This window comes from Terrapene carolina, unplaced genomic scaffold (genome assembly GCF_002925995.2).
Source record: "Terrapene carolina triunguis isolate 2854851 unplaced genomic scaffold, T_m_triunguis-2.0 Scaffold189, whole genome shotgun sequence".
In the NCBI taxonomy this organism is placed as follows: domain Eukaryota; kingdom Metazoa; phylum Chordata; order Testudines; family Emydidae; genus Terrapene; species Terrapene triunguis.
This window is the reverse complement of record NW_020664540.1, coordinates 6407062-6420327: the sequence shown is the minus strand read 5'-3', so window position 1 is coordinate 6420327 and position 13266 is coordinate 6407062. Positions and strand designations below refer to the sequence as shown.

Below are 13266 nucleotides of genomic sequence, written 5' to 3'. Positions count from 1 at the left end.
GTGCAATTCAGACTCAACTTCTTGTGTGCCTAAGCTCTCAAGGATGGTGTTTTGGGGTGAGGACATGACCATTGTAAGCCACTCTGTGGGGCAATTTCTGTGGGCCTAGAACAGCTGTGAATGCCATGGAGTGATCCTGTTGCCTTGTAAGCTGATGGGGACTTGTTCTGCTCCCTTTTGTCTCCACCCCCTCCTTGCTGTGTCCTTGGAAGCCTGCAGTGGAGCCATGTAGCGCTCTGGTGGCAATGCTTCTACAGGATCCCTGGGACAGGGCAGAATGTCAGTGTATGGATCAGAGAAGTTTGGCTTCTTGTTGTTCCTAGAAGTGGAGAGACTAGTGCCCGTGTTCAGCTGAGAGTATTCATGTAGTCAGAAGAATAAACTTTACTCATTTAAAGCAGTAGCAACACTCAGTGTAGGATTAGATTTTTTTTCTTAAATATCAGAGATAAGAAAAAAAAGAAAGTACAGTAGTTTAGAATGGAGGAAAATGCAATTAATGTAGAAAGGTTAGGTATAAAAAGGAATAAACTCTTTTGAGCCCCATTTTGTAGGAAACTAGTCCAGTAAAACTTCTTATGCTGCTTGTGCATTTCCAATTTTAAGGTCATCAAGTCATCTGTTGAGAACAAAATGGAGCTAATAAGAAAGCACTTACCGAATAAGATGAGACCCAGTGAACTCAATGGCAATTCAGCAGAGCTAAAAGGGGACCTTGACCTTGCCAAGACACAGATTGGGATGACAGAATCACTTTTAAAAGCTTTATTTCCCTCTGACACTTTAGAGATCTTTACGAAACTAGAGGTACTGTATATCAAATTATGCATCTCCTGTAATTTTGATAACCTTTTCTTTCACGGGCAGCTCTTCATATGTGTTTCTGTCATGTATTTTAAAACGGTTGAAGCTGGTAGAACAATGAAGTAAAGAATTTAGCTTGACTCCCAGTATTTCCCAAAGTTACCCAGAAGAAGGAAAGGCCTGCTTTCTTTGAGTATTACTATAGCTAGCTAATTATACATTTTAGCTACCTGAAATAGTAGTTTGTGTTGGGCTTGGTAACCACGCACCACCCCAAAAGGTATTAAATTCCCAGTGCATATATTGGGCTAGGTCACATCAGGATGTTGGGCTATATTGTAGAGCTGTATCGTTTGCTAGGAGCTGGTGATACAGAGCCAACTATGCTGACTTTATGCCATGGGGGCATTCCTCTATGCAAGGGAATTCCCACTTGGCTATTTAAGCCAACTTGCTACCCCGTTTGCACCTCCAGAAGGGACAAAGCAGGGCTAAGGATCTGGCCTCCTGCATCTAGCCTTGCAGGGTCTAGAGATATCAAATTCCATGTTTAGGAGAGAAGTAAAAATTTATTTGGCAGAAGAACGTTTATTTAAAAAAACCAACAACCCTGTGGCTGCTCAGTGGTTTGAAATGTTAGAATAAGTCCCTGTGAGAGGGATTAGTGGGCATAATGCAGGTGAGACAAAGGTGCATGATAAATGCTATTTATTTATGGACCTGCAGTTTGTTATATTGCTATTACCTCCACCTATCTGTTGTGTGTGATGCAGAAGTGTATGTGTGTGTGTGTGTGTGTAATAACGCCTGCTCACCGCTTAGTATTTATCCCTGTTCATTTGTTGCATAAATAATGTTAATATATCTTGACATATTTTGAAATGACACCTTCTTAAAACAATTTAATTTGTCGCAAAACAGCTTTGTACAGTGCATGCTGAAACCTTCTCCTTAACGTTAGATGCCTTTTAATATATCACTAACTCTCTTCCTTTTTAATTTGTTAATTTTTTTAATTTAGGAGCTACATCAGAAAATTCTCCAACAAAAACACCATGTGAAATTACTCCAAAAAAAGACAGGTTGTCTGACTCCAGAAGTGGCTGAATTAAAGAAGCAGCTTCAGTGTATCACTGATTTATTTAATACAAAGAAACACATTTTCCAGGATCATTTTATCAGTCTTTTGAACTGTAAGCAAAAATGGGTTTCACTTTTAAAGACTGACATACATGTCTGTGTCGAGCAAGTACTTGAATGTTATAACTCAGTAAAAACTGAGGGCTAGATCCTCAATTGGCATAAGATGGAATAGTTCCATTTGATGCAATGGAACCATGTCTCCTTACACCAGCTCAGGATCTGACCCTCAGGCTCCACATTCTTTCTGAGCTGTGGGCCCTGTCCCGCAGTCTTTATTTGCACAAAATTCCTATTGGATTAAATGGATTAAATGGAAATTCTGTTAGAATAAAGGCTGTGTAGTGAATCATGGCAGGTCTTTGTGTTCCATAGTGTCTGAGGAACTCCTTAAAGATTCCATCCTTTCAGATCAGCATTTGAGATCTGGCAATAGGAAAGATTACCAGAACTTCGCTGCCGCAATGCATGTGTGAACAGTGCTTAGCTTCTTGATGTGGCCTATTCATAAGTGTGTATTTTCAGTTCTAGGTGACATATTCTAGTTGCCAAACACAGGACGATGGGTATCTATGCCCACAGAGAATTTCACCCAAAGAGAATATCAGCCTGCAGTCACTGGGAATAGCAATTGCTGAATAGTATTTATTTGTGATAGAGGCCAGAGTAGCAACAGTAAATCAGAATGTTTGATGATAGATTATCCCAGGCAACGTTTTCTGAAAATGTCACAAACAGGCCTCTGAGCTGGGTCCTCCAGCATGTCATTTTCACTGTCAGTACAAGGATGGGTTCCAAAAGAAAGAAGTAAGGACTGCAGCATTTTCTGTCATTTTGCATGTAGTGAGAGGCAGCATCCAGGGATAGCATTGATAAATATAATTATTAGGAGATTAACTGAAATCTTCATGTTGAGTAGAGATTTTCTGTTACTGGATAAGAAAAAAAAAGTCAGACTCTATCTTTCCGCAGATCAGTGTAAGGATTTTAATGACTGGTTCAGCAGCGCTCAGCTGTCTTTAAAGGATTGTTTTGACCCGTCAGAAACTAAACAGACATTGGAAGAAAAATTGCAGACGCTCATGGTAAGATATTAGAATATTTTAAAATACAAAATATTTTGGAAGGAGGTTGCACCCTCCCAAGTTAGCAAGGGACTCTGTACTTTGGAGTAGATTCACCTATTGTAGTTTGTAAATTCAGGCTTTCTTGAGTTTGAAGAATGTTTGTTTTAAAAAACACAACGCAGTGTGGCAGTCAGTGGAAGGGGTAATAAAATTGTGTTAAGAAGTGTACATTTGAGATAAAGTTCTAACCTATAGTTAGGAAAGTTCAGATGCTAGAAGGTACTAAATTGAAGTCATTGGGACTTAAGGAAGTGCTTAAGCGTTATGCTGAATCAGGGCCTTAGAGACTAAGGTGATCCTGACCCTATTGAAGTCAATACCAAAACCCTATGGACTTCAGTGGAGCCAGTATTTCACCCTTAGTATTATTATTAATCTGTATATTACTGTAGCCACCTAGGAGCCCTAGGCATACTCATTCCCATCAGCCTTTCCTCTCTGATTTACTCCTGGCTCCCTCTCTTCCTCTCCTCACAATCTCCCACACTCATCCTCGATGATGTCATGTTCACCATTGATGACCCATCTGACCCCTTAGCTGCATGTTTCCTCACCTTCATGTCTTCCTTCATCCTGCAGCTTTGGTTCAACTCTCCCTTTCACCAAAAGGACCGTTCACTTGACTTGATCTTCACCACACACCGGTCTCTCTCTGATCTCTCTATTGCTCCGTTCCCACTCCCTGACCATCATCTGGTCTCCTTCAGCATTGCCCATCACACACCCATTCTTTGTTACTTAGCCTCTCCATGATTTCCAGTCCATCAGTGTTGATATTCTTGTTTGCCCTCAACCTTTTCCTTCCTGCCCTCTCTTCCCTTTCTTCTGTCAGACTGATTGTAACGACACAAACAGCTCCCTCTCCCAATTCCCTACTGTGGCCCAGTGTTGCCGGCGGGGGGGGGAAAGAAGCCGAGAACAGCCGAGCGCTGCGGGCAGTCAGAGGAGATTATGCACCCTCCCTTAGCTATGCATACCTTCAGCGTCTAGGTATTTACACCATGCTCATCACCATAATGACAGAGCAGAGAAGTAACAACCGCTGTAACTTTTCCTTTCACTCTGCATTCTGACATGCAAGTCTATCTGGGTCCAGACTGGTAGCAATGTGTGGATCAGTTTACAGTGGGGGAGCCTCTGGTTTTCAGGAGAGGGGGGAAAAAGCCAACCGAGAACAGCTGAGTGCTGCCGGCAGTCGGGGGGGGGGGGGGGGCGGAGTGCAGCATCCCGATCGATCTTTGGTCGGGACGCGGGACAAACACCTAAATATCGGGACGGTCCTGATTTTATCGGGATGTCTGGTTACCCTAGAAGTGAGTCTTAATGAGAGATCTGAATATGAAAGTTGTGGATGCTTGGTTCATTCTTCTGCTTTGTGTACTTTACCCCAGAAGAGAATCTTTGTCCTCTCTTCTTCTTTACTTTCCCCTTATATTTCAAGGGAGTTTTTCCATTTGCACTTAGGTGGGTTTTAAATGAATAGAACACTGTAAATATACCTTGCAAGAGACACTAATGATTTTTTTAAAAAGCCTATAGTGATAACACAAATTAAGAAGTTTATATAGAATATAAATATCTGTTATATAGCAGCAAACTTGCTAAATGCATCTCTAATTTGTCATGTTTGTGCTTTTATTAAGAGTTTCCTAACTTTTGAAGGCAAAGAGAGTGACATCCAAGAAGTAAAATCTCTCTTGACTAAGGTGAAGAGTTATTTGCCCGAAGCAAGTGTTAACCAGCTTAGTAGCTGGGTGAGAGATCAAGAAGCAGAATTACAAAGCGTAACCTCCAAATGTCAGAAACAAGAAAAGAAACTTCGTGCTTCTCTGCAGCAACTCATTAGGTAGGGAGCTAAAATTAATTCCCAGCAGCTTACTTATAGATGATATAAAGTGATATTCTTAAACAACCATAATGAAGAATAAATAACTCTGATTTTTATTATAAATCATATACTGAGGAATCTGCTGTTTTCTTCTGTTTTGTTTCACTTCTTCAGTTTTCTTAACAATAAAGAGATCATGAGGACCCCGATTCAGCAACATATTTGAGCATGTGCTTAAAACTTGTCAATGGTTCAGTTGAAATCAGTGGGGCTACTCACATGCTTAGTTACGTATGTGCATAAATACCTTGCTAAATCACGGCCCAGATCATTTCATATCTGTTACAGTGAAATGTTATTGTCAATGTTTTTTAGTAATTACAGATATAATACTTCTTACTTACCAACATATACATTTTTGTGTATGTTGTTTCTTTAGACTTCAAGAAGACAGCAGTGGCTTGAAGGAATGGCTCACCATTCAGGAAGAAAAATTGCCAGAGACCAAAAATGAGAAGATAAAATTAGAAAACTTTTACCAAATGCTAATAAAGCAGAGGTAGCCTTGTCTTGGGGAAGGGGGATAGTTTGTATCTTTCTTGACTCCTCTATGTTATAGCAGAAACACTGTGATTCATTTGTTGTATTTTTCAGAGACTCATTTGACTCCCTGTCTCAGCTGGCAAATTCTTTGAGGGAGTCTGGGTTTACAAGAGATGAAACAGTGTCCGAATCCAGTCATCTCATTAGTCGGTATCAGGAACTACAGACACACATAAGTGAAGCACTGGGAATTAGTCAGACACGGTCCATGGAAAGGCAGAATTTTGAAGCGCTTGCACAGAACATGTCTTCTTGGATAAAAAGACTTAAAGACTCAGTTATTGGCTTGAGTTCACGGGAAGGCAAGTTGCCACTGAGAGAAAGGATACATCAAATAAAGGTACTGCAGCACACTTGCTACTCTGATTTTACCAGTTGAGGGTAATATACGGGAAATGTATGGTGTGTAATAATCTCATTAGACCCACCATATGTCATTGATGATTACAGTGTACAACTAAGCATATGGTTGTGTGGTTAATTAAACGCAGTTGGGCAGCACAGAACTCTCAGCCTAAGGGGAAGGGAGGGCTACTGTGGCTTTGTGCCCTCCCAATCCTGACTGTTGCAGATGCTGGAAAGATCCCCAGCATAAATTTGACAGCCCAGGGCCTGTGTAAATTATAGCAACCTCCCCACGGTTGCCTTGTGGGCTTCAGTGCTGCCTGGAATATTGGCAGTGCTGTGTTCTGTTGGCTCACCTCTGACACACCCCACCTATCCACCAGCCCCCTATGCTGAGGTTTGTAAGAGGGTCCTCATAGGGTAAGCCTTACCGTTATCTTCTGCAGTGCCTGGGGTGGGAGAATCCTTCCCCAGCTAGAAATGGGTCTTTATGGTGCTTTGGCCTTTATACGCAGCTTAAAGGGGTTGCAGTGGGTGTTAGGCTCTCACTCATAGTATCTGAAGCAAATTTTTGCTTTATTTTATCAGAATGATATTGGTGTTTTGTTCTTCTATAGCAGTGGTTCTCAACCTTTCCAGACTACTGTATGCCTTTCAGGAGTCTGATTTGTCTTGTGGTCCCCCAAGTTATACCTCACTTAAGAACTACTTGCTTACAAAATCAGACATAAAAATACAAGTGTGTCACAGCTCACTATTACTGAAAAATTGCTTAATTTCTCATTTTTGCCACACAATTATAAAATAAATCAATTGGAATATAAATATTGTACTTACATATTAGTGTGTAGTATATAGAGCAGCATCAACAAGTCATTGTCTATATGAAATTTTAATTTGTACTGACGTTGCTGATGCTTTTTATGTAGCCTATTGAAAAACTACACAAATATCTACCTGAGTTGATGTACCCCCTGGAAGACCTCTGCGTATCCCGAGGGGTATGCAAACTCCTGGTTGAAAACTACTGGTCTATAGAAGTATTAGGGAATGTGTGTGTTAAAAAATCTGAGGTACATTTTGGAATGCTAACATTTAAACTGGATTATCCATCCAATTATTAATATCAATTATGTAGGACATAGAAGTGATAATTGTTTTTGTTCAACAGCAGTAGACAAAGAATAAAACATTTTGCAGGTGATACCCTTTGTTAGAATAACTACAAGTAAATGAATAAAGTATGTTACATGTTCTGCTTCTGCTCTTTTGTTTAATGCAGGAAATAGTTTTTCTCAAAGATAAGGGAGATGCTAAAATGCAAAACATCATAGCCTTGGGCAAAATCTTAACAAGTATTGAAGGAGTGAAGGACCCGGCCATTCAGCAGACTATTTCTGATCTCCAGAATCAATGGGAGTGCACTGTTCATTTAGCCACTGAATATCTAAGGTACCATGGAGCTTACAAAGAGAACAGTACTATAGCTTGACCTACTACGGCTATCAATTCCTCTTCCTGCTTTGCATAGTATATAGTTTCTATGCTCTTTGTTTTGGCAGGACAAGAAAATGACAACTAGAAAAATGTTTGAATTTCTGCACTATTCATGATGGGACATATTGTGGCTATGAGTATGGGGTATGAGGAGGAACAGCAGAAACCCCTAGTAGAAAGGTTTTGGCCAGCTCAGCCAGAATTCCTCTGGGAGCCCAGGATGGAGTTGGAATGCAGAGAGGAGTTGTTCATCCAACCCCAGTTTTGGAATAGCTATTGGCAGCACTAGCCTAGTGCCTTCTTTGCTCCCATTGAGATGGTAGCTGTTCCATGTGGCCTTATAACAGATTTACACTGTCAGAATCAATCTTAGGATTTAAGGAAATCTGTGTGTCGCTAGCAGCCCAGAGTTTTTAGAGACCATGTAGTGATGTGACTGCTTACTGAGGGCCTCTTCATGGCCAGGAGTGCCTCTGCAGTGCATGGCTTATAATTTCTCCCTCAAATAGCTCCTTAGACAGACTCCACACATTTTTCTGAGGTCAAAAATACCCCTGCTTGGAAACTCGGTTTATTCACAGAAAATAACTCGATTAGTTATTATTACGTCCCCCAGCCAAACATTTCTCTTCCTACTTTGAGGCTTCCTTGTCTGGAGAGATTTTGTACTCTTTCCTTGCTTGCCCAGAGTCGCCTGCCTTAGCAGGCCACTCACAGCCCTTTCTGCCTGAAGTCTTATTCTCAAATCCCAGGCCTTGCTCAAGCCAGCAAACCCCTAGCAGCCTCTGTACTCTCTGAGCATCTCCCCTTCACTACAGCCACTTGCTGCCCTTTATAGGGAATTACCTGATTCCACTCAGGTGGGGCTCATCCTGTAATCAGGGTTAGCTTAGCCCCAGACTCTCTGGCCCATGGGGCAAGTCACCCCGTTAGAAACCAGTTTGTTCTAGCTCTGCAAGAGATTCTTCTTGTTCATATCACATGAGTTGAAACGTGCAGTATTTGTCCATGCTGGAAGACAGAAGGCCATGGATGTGGTTTAATTAGGTTGCATCTTTATTCACTTATAATATCTGGGAGTACCAGGCAACAAGTTGTAGAGTGCAGGGAGGAAGGGGTCATATCCCTGCTGATCCAGACGTAGGAGCCCCAACCCCCCACCCCAGCTCCCTTAAAGGAGGTCAGGAAAAGGAAGGGAGGTCAGCTCCCCGCTGATGAGATGGAGGAGCCCCCAACCCTCCTTACTCAGCTCCCAGAAGGGATTCTTCCAGCCCAATCCTGGTAAAGAGGGCATCTCCGTGGCTCTATGGGGTGTAAATACCCCTTCCACTCTTCCAGTGAGCAGGAAGGGCAATGCAGTGACTTTGACCTCACCCCAAGTGCATTGTGCCCTTCCCTGTAAGCTTTCCTCTTTCTCTCCCCCCTGTTGGAAAGAGTCCTTAAAGGGGCAATGCCCTTCTTCTTCCACCTCGCCGGACACAGACCCACTCACATAAAGGTTGCAGTGGGCACATTTCAAGAAGAATTCTTTTCTGGGTTCTAGTCACTGTTTTACATTAAATTAATAATGTTACTCTGGACTTAGCTACATCTATTTATTTTGATCTGTTCATAATAGGTCATATTTTCAATTATTGGCACATAAGTTCCATCTGCAAAATATATTTACTTACCCACTGAATGTATGAACATATAGGAAAATTTGAGTGTGCTGCTCGCCTTTTGTATGAGTAATTATAGTTGCCTGTTTTTCACAGTATTTAAATCCTTTTCATGATCATGAAAAGGTAATATGTATATTTTCTACAGTATATTACATTTTTCAAGAACCCTTCAACAAAAGGTTCATAAAGACAGTAAGTTTAACTTAGTAGTTAAAAATAAAACTTGAATTGGAATGAGAAGCAAAGAATATACAGCATGAGCAGCAGGTCTCAGATTCTAACAACTATGTTTTCATAGGCTGAGATTTAAAAGGAGCCTAAGGGATTTAAGCACTCAACCACCACTGAAATGCAATGAAATTTGGATGCTATACTCCCTTATGCCCCCTTTGAAAATTCATGCCTTACTATTTATGGGTAATTTACAACTCAAAGAATAAACCTCATGATTATAATTGGATCTAATGATTTAATGTCTGCAGTTTAATATTTCAAAACAAATAATACAAAATCCTTGAATTCTATTATTATATTTCCCCCCCTTCTTCAAGCCACCAAGAACAGATTCAACTTCAAGACAAACGATACACACAAAGCAAAGAAGATTTGAGATTAGTGCTGACTGAACTGAAGAAGCAGCAGCAGGAATTCGGTTTTGATGTTCAGGCTGGTTTGCAGGAGAAACAAACTCAGTTAACAAGTTATATAAAACTCCTGCAGAAAGCAGAAGGTTTAATGTTCCTATTAAATGAATTAGAAAGCCAAGGAGATTACCTACGGGATTGCATTGAGGATTCCTGCTTCATGGAAGAATCACGGATAGAACTAAAATATCTGCATGAAAGTCTGCTCCGCCAGTTGCAGGTTGGAATCATGCCATATTTCCTTATCATATTATTAGTTTTCGTATACCTAATTATTTAAAGTTCTCATTATTTGCTTGTTATCTCATTTAGCTATCAGATCAGAATGTTGTGGTACAAAGTGAGGACACTCTGAAGTGAACTTCTTTACTAGTTTCCTGTAGTGAAATAGTTAAAGCCAAATCTTCTCTGCTGGGCAAAGCTGAAATAGTTGTTAGTGGTGAGTTCCTCTGCAAATTGGTAGGTACAGAATCCTTCCCCAGGCCACAGAGTGGAAGGGGGAACCACTTAAGGTTTTGATCCTCTACTGCCTTGCACTTTGCCCAGGAGTAAATGATTACACAAAGTGGGGGCAGGTGAGTGTGAAATACTGACAAACAACAAATCAGAACATTAGCATTTTGCATCTATTGGTACAGGGGTAAATGGTTACAAAGTGCAAGAAGAGGAGAAAGAGGCCTTTTACTAATCTGTTCCTACAGAGCTACTGTAGCCTTCACCGCTGTTGTGTCCTCCTCCCTCAGGCAGGAGGATGAGGGTTAGCTGTTGGTTCCACATAGGTGTCGATCCGCTGGCTTTGCCTCTGCACCTACCCTGATGTTCTCCCTCCCAATATCCTTCATGTTCGGAGAGAAGATAGATCCTCTGAGGAGCACAGCTGTGCAATGTGGTCTCCCTGGGCATGTTCTCCACATCCTGTTTATTGTTTGTTTATGGTGGTGCCCACAATGGGCTAGATACTTTCCAGACATTCAAGAAGGGACAACCCCTGACCAGAGGAGCTTACATTCTAAAGATAGACAAGTGATTATGGGAAGGAGAATAACAAACAGAGATTTTCGTACAACTACATTTAAGACTGTGCTTTTTTACAACGCAGTGATGGGAGGGATACAACTGTCCAAGGGATGGATCTGCCTGTTTGTTTGATCATGGTGAAGTACAGTTGCCATTAGTTTTAGATGCAAATAACTGGCAACCTTTTTAATTTCTAAACACTTTAATTCCCTAGCAGTGCTATTTAAACCCTTCTGTAAGCATCCATCCATATGTGCTGTGTTTTGAATGAGGTAACACTGCACTAAATGTAGAAACTGCTTGGCTTCTAGAACTCCGCGCAGGCACTGGAAGGTCATGGTCAAGAACACCAAGTGTTCCAGGATACACTGGCAGCCTTGAGTAGCTCGCTGAAGAGACCATCAGCGGAGCTTTGTCATTGTACTGAGATCTCAGTGGAAAAGCCAGCAGCTGAGAAACAGCAGCAGTTGAAATTGCAGGTATGATGCAGTTTTTGGATACTATTGTTAATGGATCCCTGCTGCAGGATCACAGAGCTTCAAGACAGTACTGCGTTTATAAAGGAGGAGAGTTAATTATATTAATCCAGTTGACTAAACCACCCCGCCCCCTCCAAAATGTAAAGTGTGGGTGATGTACCTTTTCTGAGGTAACTGCATCTATGACCCTGCTCCCAATGGAGTCAAGGGACTTTTGCTGTTGGCTTCACTGGAAGCAGACTCGGGCCCTAGATCATTTAGATTTCCAAAACTCAACTTCTGTTCAGAGGGCACAAGAAAGAGAGTGATTCTCAAACATATGGCTGTTGTGTCTAAATTAGCCCGTGTTCTGAATGCAGACTGTCTGGATAGAGTAGCTCGGGTTGAGACAGACCAGACAATTGCATGAGCCAGTTTGAGTATTAAATCTTTATTAAAAACCTGGTATTTTTGATTCTGTGAAAATATGCTTCAAAGGAATATCAGTGTTGTCACTGAGTGTAGAAAGATATTGAAGGATGACATACCAGCTCAGACCATTGGTCTGTCAAGTTAGGCACCCTGACTCCAACACCAGGGAATTCCTGTTGCTTCAGAAGAAAGTTAACTCCCTCATTGTCCCTCTAAGAGGTTGTTAAATGCAGTATATAATAGAGGTGTGGGGAGGAAGGAGACTTCCTTCTTAAACCTTGCCAAGTACAGCATATGCCCTGAGGCATAAAATGTGATTGTTCCATTAATTTATATAGTTGCAGATGTTGTTCCTGATCACAAAAGCATCCAGCTGTCTTTAAAAATACAGTTGCAGTATTTGACTTTCTGCAGCCGTCAAGTAGGCAGGCTTACCTGAATATTTCATGAGTCTTGCAGCATAAGTTGCCCTTCATGACAAAAGTTAATGATTTTAGTAATTCACTGTATACAGCTATTATTATTATTATTATTTATTATTTATTACAAATGTCTTCTTAACATTGGGTAAATTGAATGAAGACACTTTTCAATAAAAAATGTTTTCCTCTCATTTAAAGGAACAGGCACCTCTTAGTCAATGTGAAGACACATTAAAGAAGATTTTGGCTTTAGCAGAATCTGTTGAACAAAACACCTCTTCGCCAGGACAGAAGATTACTAAGGATGAAATGGAAACACTTCAGTGTAAACACAGGAATTTGAAGGACAGACTTAAAAATGTCAAGCAAGAGGGTGAGAATATTCTCAGTGACACCCCTGAGTCAAAGCATGCATTTGCTGTTGAAATAAAGACACAGGATAAGGCAGATACAATGATAAAGAGAGAGAAGCAGGTCTTTTCTGATATTCCCTTTGCTGTTGAAGAGAACAGCAGAACAGAAGAGCTGGAAGAATGCTGGAAACTAAATAACGTAAGTATGTGTGTTTATGACAACCAGAATGAGAAATTCTGGGCGAAGAGGCATCAGTCTCTCAAAAGCATGTAATTAATTGCACCTTTTCAGTTTCCTAATAAAACTTTCCATTAATTGCACAATTATAAATCCAAAGCACGTAAAAGAATTCTCCACACCTGTTCAGCACATTACAATAGCGTGATACTCCCTCTACTGTGATGGGTTGGATCACAGAAACCCACTTTGGGAACTGCCAACTGATGTGCTGAGACCACCTCTGAGCCCGTTTTCCCTGGCAGCTTGGGACTTCAGTGCCCTGCCTGCTTTGAGCCAGACATGCTAGCCTGCTACAAACCCAGAACCAGGTCTGAACCACGTCCCCCAACCGCTGCAGGCTTAACTGAAAACAGCTCCTGTCTCCAACACTCAGGTACCCAACTCCCAATGGGGTCCAAACCCCAAATAAATCCGTTTATACAGGGTAAACTCATAAATTGTTCGCCCTCCATAACACTGATAGAGAGATATGCACAGCTGTTTCCCCTCCCCCCCCGGTATTAATACATACTCTGGGTTAATTAATAAGTAAAAAGTGATTTTATTAAATACAGAAAGTAGGATTTAAGTGGTTCCAAGTAATAACAGACAGAACAAAGTGAATTACCAAGCAAAATAAAATAAAACACGCAAGTCTAATCCTAATACAGTAAGAAATACAGTAAGAAAGCTGAATACAGATAAAATCTCA

General features: G+C 41.1%; 1 protein-coding gene across 1 annotated transcript in view; it reads left to right on the top strand.

The window, feature by feature from the left end:
* Window positions 1-13266, top strand: part of SYNE2 (spectrin repeat containing nuclear envelope protein 2) — a 199090-nt gene that overhangs the window by 32549 nt on the left and 153275 nt on the right. The window contains exons 21-30 of the mRNA XM_026654293.1: window positions 607-807; window positions 1826-1997; window positions 2917-3029; window positions 4715-4917; window positions 5339-5458; window positions 5554-5842; window positions 7130-7299; window positions 9560-9872; window positions 10981-11148; window positions 12180-12533. Coding sequence (XP_026510078.1) covers window positions 607-807; window positions 1826-1997; window positions 2917-3029; window positions 4715-4917; window positions 5339-5458; window positions 5554-5842; window positions 7130-7299; window positions 9560-9872; window positions 10981-11148; window positions 12180-12533 — 2103 coding nt within the window. The remainder of the gene's footprint in view (window positions 1-606; window positions 808-1825; window positions 1998-2916; window positions 3030-4714; window positions 4918-5338; window positions 5459-5553; window positions 5843-7129; window positions 7300-9559; window positions 9873-10980; window positions 11149-12179; window positions 12534-13266) is intronic.